This window comes from Hylobates moloch, unplaced genomic scaffold, assembly GCF_009828535.3.
Source record: "Hylobates moloch isolate HMO894 unplaced genomic scaffold, HMol_V3 SCAFFOLD_22, whole genome shotgun sequence".
Lineage (NCBI taxonomy): Eukaryota > Metazoa > Chordata > Mammalia > Primates > Hylobatidae > Hylobates > Hylobates moloch.
Window position 1 is genome coordinate 37320400 of NW_026652297.1, and position 14745 is coordinate 37335144.

The following is a 14745-nucleotide window of genomic DNA, read 5'->3' on the forward strand; positions in this document are numbered from 1 at the left end:
GTGCTTGCAAAGAAATTATTCAGTAGTTCATATACACATCGTTGCATTACATAAGGAGCTGGACATGGAACTGCTAGAATGGAATTTCCAGAGTCCAGCCATCTTAACCCTACTTTGAAGCCTATTCCCAGCGTGTTTGCTGGTTGGATTTAGTTTGCTGCCAGTGGTAAACAGAGTCAGCTTGAGAATATATTGTAACAAAATACTGAATTTTATGGCAACTTTTATTTCAAATGAAGGTGCCATCCTCCTTCCTCAATAGGCAGGGACAAATAGCAACTCCATTCCAGCTCACAGGGAACTCTATTTAACTTGAATCAAGAACATTCTGTCTGAAGCCTGATTCAGCTAGAGCACAGGGTGGGGTGAGCACAACATCACCACAGGTGGCAACAAATAATGATCTTGTTGGGCGATTCAGGATGTAACTCAACATCACCCACTGCATCAGTAGCAGGACATTAAAACCTAGGTGCATTCCGAAATACCGTTACCACTAGAATGTGCTGCCTTTGACACAGCTATATTTACACATTTTCATCTGATAAGACAAACTTTCCCTTTTATAGCCAAATTTGTGAGTGCAGCTCAGAAGAGAAGACCAGATGGAAGAGCACAAAGTTTATCCACTCTGTTGCAGGACTGTAATCAACTTCGTGAGATAGTACAAGGAGGGAAAAATATGATCGGGGGAGTTTTGGAGACACTCCATAGTAATTTATCTACTTCTAACATGACTTAATAGTCATGGTTAATACCAAAGGACATCCTGCATAGAGGATTGATTAATGGTATTCGTGTGGTTTTCATTAGCTAACATGATTGTCAGTCACCGGTTGTCACTGTGGGATCTGCACATATGTGATGGTGGGCTTTTTACACATTTATGCAGGGAAGACTTAGCTGGGATCATAGCTGAAAGCTCATTGTTACTTGATAATATTTTGCAGGTTTCCTGTGTAATTTGTTCAATGTGTTGAGGCTCTTCAGATTAGCTGCACAAACGTGGAGAGTAAAGATATGAGCTAGCTTTGCATTGTCAGATCCTTCAGAGACCAGAAATAACAACTTATCTAGTGTCACATGCCATCAGCATATCTCTGCAGCATACACATGCTAAAATTTGTTTCCTGTTCTTAACAATACAGTGCAGTATTTGATATAGCTGCACGGATAATATTTGAAAAATAAGGGCACAGTAGATGATTAAAACAAGAGGATTGCTTAGATGAATGAGGTTTTTTTTTTGGAAATTTATTTTGCCCTTACCACAAGTATTTATTCACTCATTAAATTATTGGAATAAATGAACATGTTGCATTGAGTTTTTGTGGTGGTCAGAATATGAAATATAAGTATTTTTTGATTATAACCACTTTTTTTCCTAACTTGTGTGACATAGCAAATAGGAAAAGCAGAGTACAAAAGTAAACTTTGGAAGTATACTTCGTATACCTGCATGTTTTGAGTTAGAATCAGAAGAGTATATTTGTGATCTTTTAAAATCTTTGAAAACACTTAAAACCTGTAAAAAGAAGTATTCAAAAGAAGCGCCTGTGAAATGTGTGGCATTGCTCTGACGGCATTTGCGTGTCTCTTTTAAAAGACTGTTCCTTGCACTTGACTGTGTGCCTCTGTTGATGCATTTCTAAGGGTGTGGATATGTTTATATTAATGTCAAGCAAGTTTGAAATAGATTTAGGCACAGACTGCTTAAAACTTGCTCTGTTATTAAATTGTTTCAGGGTGTGGAACTACCGCCTCTCTAGAAACATGTAGAAAGTAAAATTATGAACTGCGGTAGACCAAATACAATTAAATCATGCTTAAGATTTTCGGAACACCTCCTGCATTTGAAGCATTAACTTACCCTTGAGCTTGCCTTCAACCAGTTTTTAATTAACAGACCTTTTATGCTTAGATAAGACTTGCAAGACAAGTAAAAATGTTTTTGCACTTTTATAATTTGAGTACTTAGTTAACAAGAATTGACCCTAAGTTTAGGAACTACCATTGACCTTATAAAGTTATTCCTGGGTATTAGAAGATACTTGGTGAATAGGTTTTATTTCAGTGAAATAAATGAGATTGTTTCATATGAGTAAACCATATGCCTGAGAAACATGTATACATTGAAAATGAATTCTATTAACAGATAGCTATTTATATAATCTCTGACAAAAAATTTACTCTGTTGAAAATTGACTCATTATGGATAGATGAAGAAAATCATACAAACCACATGGGCTCAAATATTAGTTTGCACTTTTATAAGAATCTGTGAAATATTCAGGGCTATTCCAGTAGTCCTGGAAGACAAAAAGTTTGAAATAATATCCACAAAGACAAAAAAAGATTTAAAAGTTTTGCCCTGTGTTCTTGATACTTGAATTTGAGCTCTGCCCTGAGTAAGTGAGAAACTTTGTATAGTCCTTGTCTAGAAGGTACCACTGACAGCAGAACACTCATAGGTCAAGGATGCAATTGTGCAGCTCTGTTGTTAGTACACAGATGTGTTTCTTCACTTATGCTATGGAGGATTTTGAGTTACCATCTTAAGAGAGCTGTTTTCTGAAAAGCTGGATATCCTCATGTCATAGAAGTTACCCCAGGAGGATGCAGCAGGCACATTATTACACCTGGACCTCTAGGGATGCAAAGTTAGAGTAGCCATGAACTTTTCCACATCTGATGGATTTGAAACTATGTGCAAGAGAGAGAAATTCAGGCTGGTCACTAGAGGTATCCTTGAACCCCAAACATCGAGAAATGTTCCTACATCAGGGTCAGCTTAGGAGGGGGTATTTTAGCTAAGAAGGACCTTGGATCTGAAGGTCTCTGCCTCATTGCATTGTAGAGCATCTCATAAGGCAAGGGATGTACCACTCCGCGTATGGACCCCAAAGAAAAAGAGAAATGTTGACCTGCCCAATGAGTGATTGGTTTCCTTCCATCAAAAGACCTAGTGGGGTAGAGCCCTGAAGTCACGATTGTGAGGATGAACCATGTGAGCATTTCAATGCAATACCGCTTGCAGAATTTAAATAATTTAAATGAATTTAAATATTATCATTATTAATTAATTAAATTTAACTTATAAATTATTAACTCAAATATTTACAAGAATTTCTTTCATGACTGCAAATTAACCAAGACTTTAAAAATACTTAATGACATGAACATAAAGAAGCAAACCATAGACACCAGAACCTCCTTGAGAGCAGAGGGTGAAAGGAACGTGACGTTTGAGAACTACCAGTTAGGTACTATGCTTATTACTTGGACGATGAAATCATCCGTGCAGCAAACCCCTGCAACAATTTACCCATATAAAAATCTGCACATGTACCTGCTGCACCTAAAATAAAAGTTAAAAAGAAAAAAAGAAAAAAGAACAGACTAATGCACACACACACACACACGCGTACTTAATGAAGCCTAGGTCTTTTATCTAATGGCAGAAATATCAGATGAGAAAGGCAGAAAATCAGAGATAGACCAAAGCTCCTGATTTTTTTTTCCTCTGTATGTGTTAGTATGTATATGTATAAATGTATTTCTATTTGCTAAACCATCTAAAGTTTAGTTGAAGACATCATGACATTTCACCCCTAAATGCTTAAGCAGATATTGTCTAAGAACAAGGAGATTCCTTTGCGTAACCACAATGCAGTGCTCCCGCTTGAGAAATTTAATTTTGATACAATATTTTTATTCACATTTCCCCAGTAGTCCCAAAAATATCCTATATAGCTCTTTTTCCTTTGGAGCAGGATCCAATCAGTAGCTCCACATTGCATTGACTTGCCATGTCTCTTTAATCTCCTTTAATCTAGATCACATTCACAGTCTTCTTTTGTTATTTATTACATTGATTTTAAAGCCTACTTCAGTTGTTTTATAGAATATCTCTCATTTTGAATTTGTCGTATTGTTTCCTCATGTTTGAAATCAAGATCCCTAATACAGAAATAAGAAATAAACTAATGAAGATAGAAGGTGAAGAGGAAGGAGAGATGAGCTAGAGAGAGAAAAGAAAAGAGGGAATGAGAGAAAAGAAGGAAAGAGAGAAGCAAACTGATTTTATGATAAAATGTTTATCAAAGTGGAAGAAAACAAAGTCTCCATAGATTTACGTTTAGACTATATCGATAAGCAAATATATGGAGTGGTAAGTGGGGAAACATGGTCCTTAAAGCAAAGGTATCTGAAGTACAGTTGACACTCAGACAATGCAGGCATTAGGAGTGCCAATCCCCTGTGTGGTCAAAAATTTAAGAATAACTTTTGACCCCCCCAAACCTAACTACTAATAGCCTACTGTTGACTGAAAGTCTTATCGATACTACAGTTGATTAATAAATATTTTTAACTTGTATGTATTATATATGGTATTCTTATAATACAGTAACATAAAGAAATTATTACAAGGAAGAGAAAATATATTTACTATTCATCAGGTGAAAGTGGATCATTATAAAGGTCTTCATCCTTGTCATCTTCATGTTGAGTAGGCTGAGGAGGAATAGGAAGAAGGGGGCGTTAGTCTTGCTATCTCAGGGGCAGCAGAGAAGAAAATTCATGTATAAGGCATTTTGCTTACAGACAAGGGAATAAACCTTGGAAGTTCTTGTGTGTTCCCAAGTTAAATGTAAAATTCAGAGGGGTGAAGAATTCAAACTAGTTATTTCAGTTTATACATAAATTAATGAGGCAATGTATTTTTCTTAATATATGTAAACCAGTTTTTTTGGTGTCATTTAGCGCCAGCATATTTGTTTCTTTAAAACCCTTCACCAGGCCATTGGCTCACACCTGTAATCCCAACATTCTGGGAGGCCAAGGCAGGCGGATTGTTTGAGCCCAGGATGTGGAGACCAGCCTGGCTAACATGGCGAAACTCTGTCTCTACAAAAAATACAACAATTAGCCAGGCATGGTGGCATGCACTTCTGGTTCCAGTTACTCGGGAGGCTGAGGTGGGAGGGTCCCTTGAGCCCAATAGGTGGAGGTTTCAGTGAACCATGTTCATGCCACTGCACTCCAGCCTGTGCAGCCGAGCAAGATCCTGTCTAAATAAATAAATAAATAAATTTCATCACCAGGCTCACAAAATTAAAAATGGTCTTAAGGAGTTAACAGAAATAGGTAGACACTATTTCAGATACATGATAATTTATTCTGTTTTTAAAAACCTGCAAAACAGAGATTCATGAACCACATTTTAAAAAGACTTCTATGAAAGCTCTTCAGAAAAAAATATTTTCAAGCTGTCAAAAAAAAAAAAAAAAAGAACCAGACAAAATAATCAGGTATCAAGGGCTAGGAACAGCTAAAATAAGTTTTCTAATTTGCCAGTGTGTCTACTACATTAAATGCCTGCTTCTCCACCTCATCTCCCAGCCACCAAATAAATAAAAAGGGGGATATGTAACTGTAGGGGTACTGCTAAGAAATCACAGCATTCAAATGATTTTTTTCTGAAATTTATTGGAAACTTCATATGTTCATTCTTGACATTTTTAGGATTTACTTGGCAAGGGCAGAATCATAGAAAAACAAATAGAGTTCCCTGAGTAGGAAAGGTCCTCTATTTCCTGTTCATGGTTAGGTGACCCTGATTACTGTCCTTGGAGTCTTGAGCCCCTTACCCAGTGAATAATTAGGTACTGAATCAGGGAGGTACAGACTCATTTGCCTGGGTTTGTTTTCTGGGAGTTCCTGTTTAACATTCCTGAACTGGAGCAGAAGTAGATTTTGTAGCTGGCTTTTCTGAGACTCAGAGGAAACTGAGAGTTATTGAATTCTCAGGTTCTGTGACGTTTGTTGATTATTAAGTGAAATGATGTGTACAGAGGAAAATTTATTCATCTATGCTTTTAAGAAATGTCTATGATAAACAGAATTAGACATACTATATAGAATTGCGTAACACACCACCACACATCCGTATTACCCAGCTTCCACAGTTATCAGCTTCTTGGTAATTGTTTTTCACCTTTATGCCTATCCATTCCCCACCACCATATTATCTTGAAGCAAATCTCAGATATTGTAACATTTTATCTGTAAGTATTTCAGTAGACATTTTTAAGCAGTCGTGCTTAAAATAAGAATGGTATGTAGGTGTTTAATTTATTCTCCAAGTTAATGCATAATTTAAGTACTCACAGTCTCTGTTGAGACTATTTAGATGCACTAAATCCAATCAAAGAGAGAATTTGTTTCGAGTAGTGGTCATCTGGAATCGTCCATTCATTGTGTATGGGATAGCAACTATGTAGGTCCAGTCAAAGAGTGATAGCATCAGAGAATTTCTGTCTTGAAGAAAGGAGCCATTGTTAAGAATGATGGTTTTTCTGTGTTCTTTGGTCCCCTCTGATGACAGGATAGTGAAATGAGCCCTAGCTCCGAGTACCCACAAACTTTGTAACCATGGATAAAGTCAGCCACTTACTTATCTCTGAAATTAAACTTCCCGATTTTAAAAATGGATGTGATGCTTCCTGCGCCTATTCACAGAACTGTGATACACTGTGATTTGGGATGTGAACATGCTTTAAAAATAATGGCCCGGTTACATATTCTCCTTTTTATTTTTTATTTTATTTTTTAAATTTCTTTTTGAAACAGAATCTCACTCTGTTGCCCAGGCTGAAGTGCAGTGGTGGGATCACAGCTCACTGCAGCATTGACCTCCTGGGCTCAGGTGGTCTTTCCACCTCAGCCTCCCAGGTAGCTGGCACTACAGGCACATGCCACCATGCCAGGCTAATTTTTGTATTTTCATAGAGGTGGGGTTTCACCATGTTGCCCAAACTGGTCTCCAACTTCTGAGCTCAAGTGATTCTCCTGCCTCAGCCTCCCGAAGTTGGGGGATTACAGGCGTGAGCCACCGCGCCTGGCCTACATATGCTCCTTTAACACAGACTTTTGGCTCTTTGAAATTACCAACATTCAGGATTCTTAATGGCATCAGAGAATATAAAGCTTGAAGAAGTAACTATCTAGAATATTTTAAGGGATAATTTTCTAATCTTGGTTCTCTCTTTTCTTCTGAGTATATTTTATTTGGGCATTTTATTTTTCTCCAAGATGAGATCCATTTTCGTTCATCCATTTGGAAATTGTTTTTCTCTCTGTTAATAAAACCTTTGGAATGGTGCCTTGATCAGGCTAACTCCAGATTAAATGTTTCTCTTTGAAAGATTGCCTGCTGATCAGAATTGTTTTTCGTTCTCTTTTCTTCTTTTAGCCTTGCCTCCCCGATTGAAAGAGATGAAAAGCCAGGAATCGGCTGCAGGTTCCAAACTAGTCCTTCGGTGTGAAACTAGTTCTGAATACTCCTCTCTCAGATTCAAGTGGTTCAAGAATGGGAATGAATTGAATCGAAAAAACAAACCACAAAATATCAAGATACAAAAAAAGCCAGGGTAAGTATAATGCATAAAATAGTAGAGACTGCCCCCAGCAATAAGATAACATATAAATGTTATTTAGACCCTAATAAGTGAATTTTCTATCAGAAACATAGATAATAAGTGAAAAGCTGTTTCATGATATAATGACAAAAAATCGTTTTATCGCATAGGCAAGAATTCTTGTGGTTCTTACATCTTATTGATGAAGGAAATAAAGGATGGCTGGAGAAAGAACTGTAGGAAGTAAGAAGAGATGGAAGGGAAGAAGGAAGAGAGCATTAGTGGTAGATGCTGTCATAGTAATAGATCCTAAAATTCAATTTCTTGGCCGGGACGGTGGCTCACAACTGTAATCCCAGCTCTTTGGGAGGCCAAGGAGGGTAGATCACCTGAAGTCAGGAGTTTGAGACCAGCCTGGCCAACATGGTGAAACCCTGTCTCTGCTAAAAACACAAAAAGTAGCTGGGAGTGGTGGGTGCCTGTAATCCCAGCTACTTGGGAGGCTGAGGCAGGAGAATCACTTGAACCCAGGAGGCGGAGGTTGCAGTGAGCCAAGAGCACGCCACCGCACTCCAGCCTGGGCAACAGAGCAAGACTCCACCTCAAAAAAAAAATGCAATTTCTTTAAAATAAGACAAATGCATATGATAATTTAGAGTACCAGTGCCTTACACAGTTAAAATCACAACTTCATTGTAAAGCTCAGTGAATAGATTTATGGAAAGAATTGGAATGTAACCAGTTGAATTGAGACTATTTTTTAACAAGGGGTTAATGATATAATTTTATCTAATAAGAATTTTTAACTGACACTGCTGATAAAGCACATCATCACTCTAGCAGATTTTAAAATTAGGTAATGTTAGGTAGCAAGAATTTTACATGTTCCTACCCTCCCCCAGGAGGTCCATATTTGATAGGGCTTCATGTGACTCCTGTAACATCTTGGTGGATGCATTCTGTATCTACTCTAAAATGATGCTCTGTTATCATCCCTACACTCTTCATTCTTATTTACTTCCTTACATAAGAATCATTTCTTCTAATATCAAACTACATTTTGAAATCAGAGAAGAGATAAGTAGGTTGGATTTTTGCTTCTAAGGAGTCCTTTAATCAATGTGACATGTATAATAGTGGTTCTAAACTCAAAGATGACATTTTCTGCACTCACATCTCACAGGGTTCCAGTGAACCCCTAAGTATGGTAACAGAAGCAACAGAACAATCTCCTATACTTTGATTTCATAGGACATTAACCAGAAAGTTGTTACACATTCATGAGCAAAGTGATTACAATGAGAATTAAATTTAATCTTATCAAAGATTTTGCTCTGATGACTGTAGTTAGTTTTTTTTTTTCTAGTTTCTGTGGTTTTATTAGCTACATACTTACTTTATTAGCTACATACTTACTTTATTAACTACATGTTGACTCTAGTTATTGATCATGTCAGATAGATCTATAGCTTTGGAAGTATAATAAAGTGTAAAAGAAAGGGTTGTATCACTTTCTGCAGCAGGTGGTACTTCAAAGATACAAAACATAGTACTGTAAAGAGACTTGGCATTTTTATACCTAATATTACTTATTTTTTTACATTATTCCAATATGTAGCAGTTCAACAACACGTGACAACTATATTATTTTGCAGATTAGGAAATTGAGGGTCAAAAAAGTGTTCTACTCTGCCTCAAGTCCTATAACTAGTAAGAGACTCAGTGAGAGCTGAGTTTATTATTGTTATACCCATTAAAAAATGTAATATACTTAGAATGAAGGAAGTTAAGTTTCTTCCTGTAGATCATAGTGGTAATGAATGGTTAAAGTTAGATTTGAAATAGATCTGACTCTAAGTCTCGTGTTTAACAGCATATGTGCATGAGGGGAGGAGGAAATACAATGAATGAATTGAAAAGATAAGTATGACTCTTATAAAGAAGTTTAACAGGATAAAAAAATACTCCTAGATTTTGGATGGAATCGATTTTGATGTTTGCTTTTCATCAGACAAGTTAGTAAGAAATGAATTTATCTCTACATGCAGGGTGATGTCTCATTTATTTCAATGTGGCTGTCAAAGGATACCAGTAATATTTAAGTGCCCATGAAAGGTTTTATGCTAGGACTGTGGAGAAATTAAAGAGGTATAGGGCATTACAATCTCTGTGCCCAGGGGCGGGTGTCATAAGATTGTATAGAGATTATCTAGTTCAGTCTTATATGAAACATGGGAATTCTGGAAGTTATGTGTTGAAACACTGTTAGAGCAGGGGAGGAGGAAGGGAGGGAGGAGAATTTCATCTAGAAGAAAGCATGTCACATTGCAGATATTCAATCTGATGCCACCTGGAGAGAAGCAAATGAAGTTTGGTAGATAAGATGAGAAAATGAATTTTTTAAAAAAGTGAACTGACTAGAACGAATAGGCTTTAGAAAAGGTACATGTATACTTAAAGAGGTAATTTGTTATATGGCTTCGATGACATATAAAAGTATCGTTAGTATTCAGAAAAGTGTTTTCATATTGGCTTCATAGGTCCAGACAGCTAAGAGCACTGTCTACATATTAATAAAATCCCATTACACCAGAAAGGGCAATAGTCAGAAATTACTTCTTTTAAACAATAGTCTTGCTGGAAAGAATTAAATGGGGAAAAATGTATTGAAGTGATGCAACCATAAATCACTCGCAGCAAAACAGTTAACATATTTGATCTAAAAATAAGACATACTTTGTATAGAGTGGACAGGTATTTGATAAGTGATCATCTTATCAGTTTTTAGAATTGGGTATTTTGTCATTTCTAAAATTGCGTCTTTTTATTAAAAAAAGCATCGTCAGTTTTTTTAAGATTAAAGGATCCAACTGAATCTCAATTTAATTAACATTTGCAAGGTGTTCTGTTATTTCAATTTATCCTGTAAATATAAGTAGAAGGAATATAATTATTGTTTTACCCATTTAAAACATTAATATCCTGAAAATGAAGGAAGCTGAGTTTCTTCCTGTAGATCATACTGGTAATGAATAGTTAAACTTAGATTTGAAATAGGTCTGACTCTGTCTTGTGTTTTTTCAACAGACGTTTGTGATTTTGCTACATAAAGTCAGAAGTCAGAACATAGGGCTCTGGCATGCTTAGGATATGTCTTTAATTAAAAGATTCTTATTTTTTAGATTCATTTATATATTACTATTAATGATTTTTAATTACTAAGACATTCAGACTATTAGTGTTTTGCAGTGGTTAGTTGGTTACTTGACTTAAACTTTTTCTTAGGCTATGATCAACCAAGCAGAGGTGAAGTTTAGTTTGAGGCGTAAGATTTTTCTGGGATTCTCTTTATTTAAATACATTGACTGTTTCCCAATCCTTAGTCTTGACTTCTTTTTCACACTTCTTATAATCTAGATTATGCATAGCAGCCAGCATATCCTTTTAATCCCTTGGTGTATAATGGAACAATTTCATTATGCAATTTCTATTATTTTGTAAAATCTTACCCTTCTTTTGCCCACGGTCCTACTAAAAACTACATTCCTACATGTTCTTCGTATGATTTTTGAATTCCCATTGAGCCTTTGTTTATTTGGCTAACCCATGTGTGGGACCAATGAAAAGAAATGGAAACTACCCTCATGTTATATGTCTGCTTATGTCTTTGTTCTTGTTTTCTTTGACTGGTGGATGATTTTGATCAAGAAAACTGGTTAAAAAGCTTGGCGTGTGACAGATTCATATGTGAGGACTGGCAGATTGACCTCATTTAAATACCTGTTCTATCTTAGCTTTATTAAAGGCTGGCTTCCTATTATTTGTATGTTTCACACACTTTTGGACACCCTTAATTTTGCCTCAGCTCTTACATATTTTAATTTTGTTTAAAATTGGCTCTCATTGGTTTATTCACATTGGACAAATATTACAATTATTTCCTCTATTTTTAATGGTTGCTTTTTTTGGCTTTATAATGGAAAAAGTTTATGTGCATTTTTTTCCCATATTAGCTGAGCAACTCTGGCAGATCACTTGAACTTTATATATAATGAAATCTCAATGTTCTTATGTAGAAAATGGGAATCCTCAGTGGCATCCCATGTGGTTTATGTGAGGCACTTGGTACAGTGACTGGTTCTGTTGCTTAAGAAGCCTCTCTTTTAGCCAAGCACAGTGGTGTGTACCTGCAGTCCCAGCTACTGAGGATCTCTTGAGCGCAGGAGTTCAAGACCAGCCTGGGAAACATAGCAAGACCCCGTCTCTATACTTAAAAAAAAAATCATAATTTCCTCTTTCACTTCTTTGTCCTTTTCACGATGATCAGTTTTACACTATCTGAAGCAGTGTTGGACACACACACACACACAGAAACACTGTCTATATAATTCCTTAGGGGTCAGGGAACCAAAACTGTATAAACAGAAGAGTTCATCCCTATGTGTGTTTAAGTTGCCTTAGCCTGTAACTATGGTAGAATAATCGAGTTAAAATAAAACTAAACTAAATAATAGCTAATGGAACCTTGAATTCACCTTGTAAGTGAGCACTCAGTAAAAAACACAGTGTACTTTCTGATATTAAAAAAATGAAAAGGAAATTAATATTCAGAACTTTTTTCTTCAAATTACTTCACATTAATTTATTTTTACACTGTACTGTTTTTTTCTTATTCTAAAAGTAATGCATGCTTATTATGAAAATCCAAATATTTCAGGAATATAGAATGTAATTACTATATAATAGCTAACACTTATTGGGAAGTTATTATATTGCAAAAATTATTTTAAACACTTTACACGAATTAACTCATTTAATATTTTTAGAAAATAAAAATCCATTGAAACACCAGCCTTCCTCCAGATCCCTGGAAAACTCATCAATTAAAGAGCAAAAAGTTAAATTTATGACTATAAGGGAATCAAGTAGTCTTTCCAAGCTAATTTCCTTCTTATAGACAGAGTATGGTATCTTACAGAAAAGAGAAGAAGAAGACTGTTGTATCCATACTTATCAAAGCCCCAAATCTTTTTGCAATATATAATTTTCAGGGAAGATTTGGCTCATTCTACACTCTTACTACATTCTGTCCCTACTCTAGGACACAAGGCTGGATGAATCCCATAGTTAAATGTATCATTAGAATTCAGAGGGGTCTTTATGCTCCTTGAGGTCAGTGGTTTTCCAAAGATGTCCCTGTAGAGTCCTAAATTTCTATTGAATTGCAAAAAGGATTACCAGTCACTCTGACCTGGAACACTTTCTGTGTGATATTTTTGAATATGAGGTTCTGATTTAAGCTTTCATTTTAAAACAGGATTTTGTTGTAAAAAATAGTTAAAACCACTGATCTAATTTAATCTTGCTCTGCATAGAGATATTCTTGTAAGAATGTGCTTGGCAGGTGGCTATCCAGACTTGAATCTTTCCAAAGAGAAAACCTAACTCTTTCACAAGACACCCTATACATTTTTGAATGCTCAGAAAAGTTCTTCTATGTAATATCATTCAAAACATGTTTCCTTTTTCCTGTAAGACTTAGTTTTCCTGTAAGCCTTAGCAATCCCAAATAATTTCCTTTTCCATATGCATCCAGGAAATATATTTAAATAGCTACTCATATTTCATTCATAGTTGTCTGCCAGTGGGACCTCTGTTTCTTTAACATAATCCTCTCTAGTGATAAGATTTCTAGGCCCTATTCAATTCTGATCACCCTCTTCTAAAGTCCTTTAATTATGTTTTTTTTAATCATCAAATATCATTCCAAAGTATATCCAAAGTATAATTCAGCATTCTAGATATGATCCAGCCAATGAGGAATGTATTGGGGCTTTTATCCAAGTTGATTGATGCTCTGCTTTAATATTAATTTGGCTAAAGAGTACATAAGGTTTTTTTGTTCTTCTTTCTTTTTAAAAATAGTTTAAAAATGGGTTAATAATAAGCATGTGGCTAATTAGAAATCCTTATTTCTGCATATATTGTAGTCGAGGGATATCTCCTCTTGTATTTATGTCACCAGTTTTCGAACGTGAATGTACTTGTGATGCTTATCTCGATCAAATTGAATTTTAGTCTTGGCCCATTGATGTTCTGTCCTAGGATTCCCAAGCGTGTTCTCCATAGAAAAGATTCTATGGCCACATGTCACGGCTGCCTTAGAAATTCACAGTACAGATTTGCAAAAAACCACTGAGATGCATTGTTGTAAAGAGACCTATTTAACTTTTTTTAATGCAACATTTATTTTAGCATAGAACCATTTTTTTAAATCTCTCTTTCTTTTAAAGCCTAACATTTGATTGCATCACTAGGAATAGTATTCCAGGAAACAAGGCCAAAGCCTATTAGGAGAAGTTTGATTTTAAGACTTATCCCTTTAAGATTATGTTAACTGTAAATATGATTACACATGTTTTCTTATAGTTCCATCTAGTTCAATAGTTAAAATGTTAATTGCATTGGGTCAAGAAAGGGAGTCTTTACATACAAACAGGATTGTTCCTAGATTTGTATAAATAGGAAAGAAGGGTTGTTCTTGAGGGTGTTGTAATAATCTTGGAGTTGTAAATTCTTGGGATGTTGTTGTAATCTTATCTCAGAATTTGGGGACTTAAGAAAAGCTACTGTTTCTTACTTTAGACATTTACTCTTTCTGTGGCATTGAAAATCAAGATATTATGCCCCACCCTGATGTTGTTCATAATTTATCTATTATTGCTAGTGGTTTCATGGTTATACATGAAAATTCTTCCAGCAACCTATGCTAAATGTTGGGCTAGAAAATCCTACAGTACTTATCCAATTTTTTCTCACTATTTTTCAAATAGTCATGAAGGAAACTTGTCATGTGTGATCAAAGGAGATAAATAGCTGATAATCCATTTTAAAAATCATACAGTATTTGAACACTCCAAAATTCAGCCTAAAAATTAATACAACCTGCATTGGGTGGTATTCTAATATTGTTTTATTTTGATAATTTTAAAAATTGTCATATTTTATTGTTAAGACATATCTATTTGCAAAGATACTTGTCATCAAAATGGCCCATTCTGGCTTATAGGGATATACTTTGGGGAAACTTTCCTATGAGTAATGTCTCTGGTTGATGTGTGAATATTCTTTAAATGGCCCTTGGTGGTCTCCCCATTCCATAGATAGATAAGGCTGTTAAATTATGTCCACTTTTGTCAACTTTGTTCCGTTGACCATTATTTTCAGAAAATATTAACAGATAGGCCTTGTGAATGAAAAGGATTCCACGGTCAAATAAATTTGAGAGAAAATAAATAACATATCCCCTTTCGGGGAGTCAGAG

The 14745-nt window shown here is 35.5% G+C and overlaps 1 protein-coding gene across 2 annotated transcripts in view; it reads left to right on the forward strand.

The window, feature by feature from the left end:
- The window catches only part of LOC116461984 (pro-neuregulin-1, membrane-bound isoform), a 231432-nt gene that overhangs the window by 40796 nt on the left and 175891 nt on the right, over positions 1 to 14745 (forward strand). For both annotated transcript variants that reach the window (XM_032144112.2, XM_032144113.2), the window contains exon 2: positions 7256 to 7433. In XM_032144112.2, coding sequence (XP_032000003.1) covers positions 7256 to 7433 — 178 coding nt within the window. The remainder of the gene's footprint in view (positions 1 to 7255; positions 7434 to 14745) is intronic.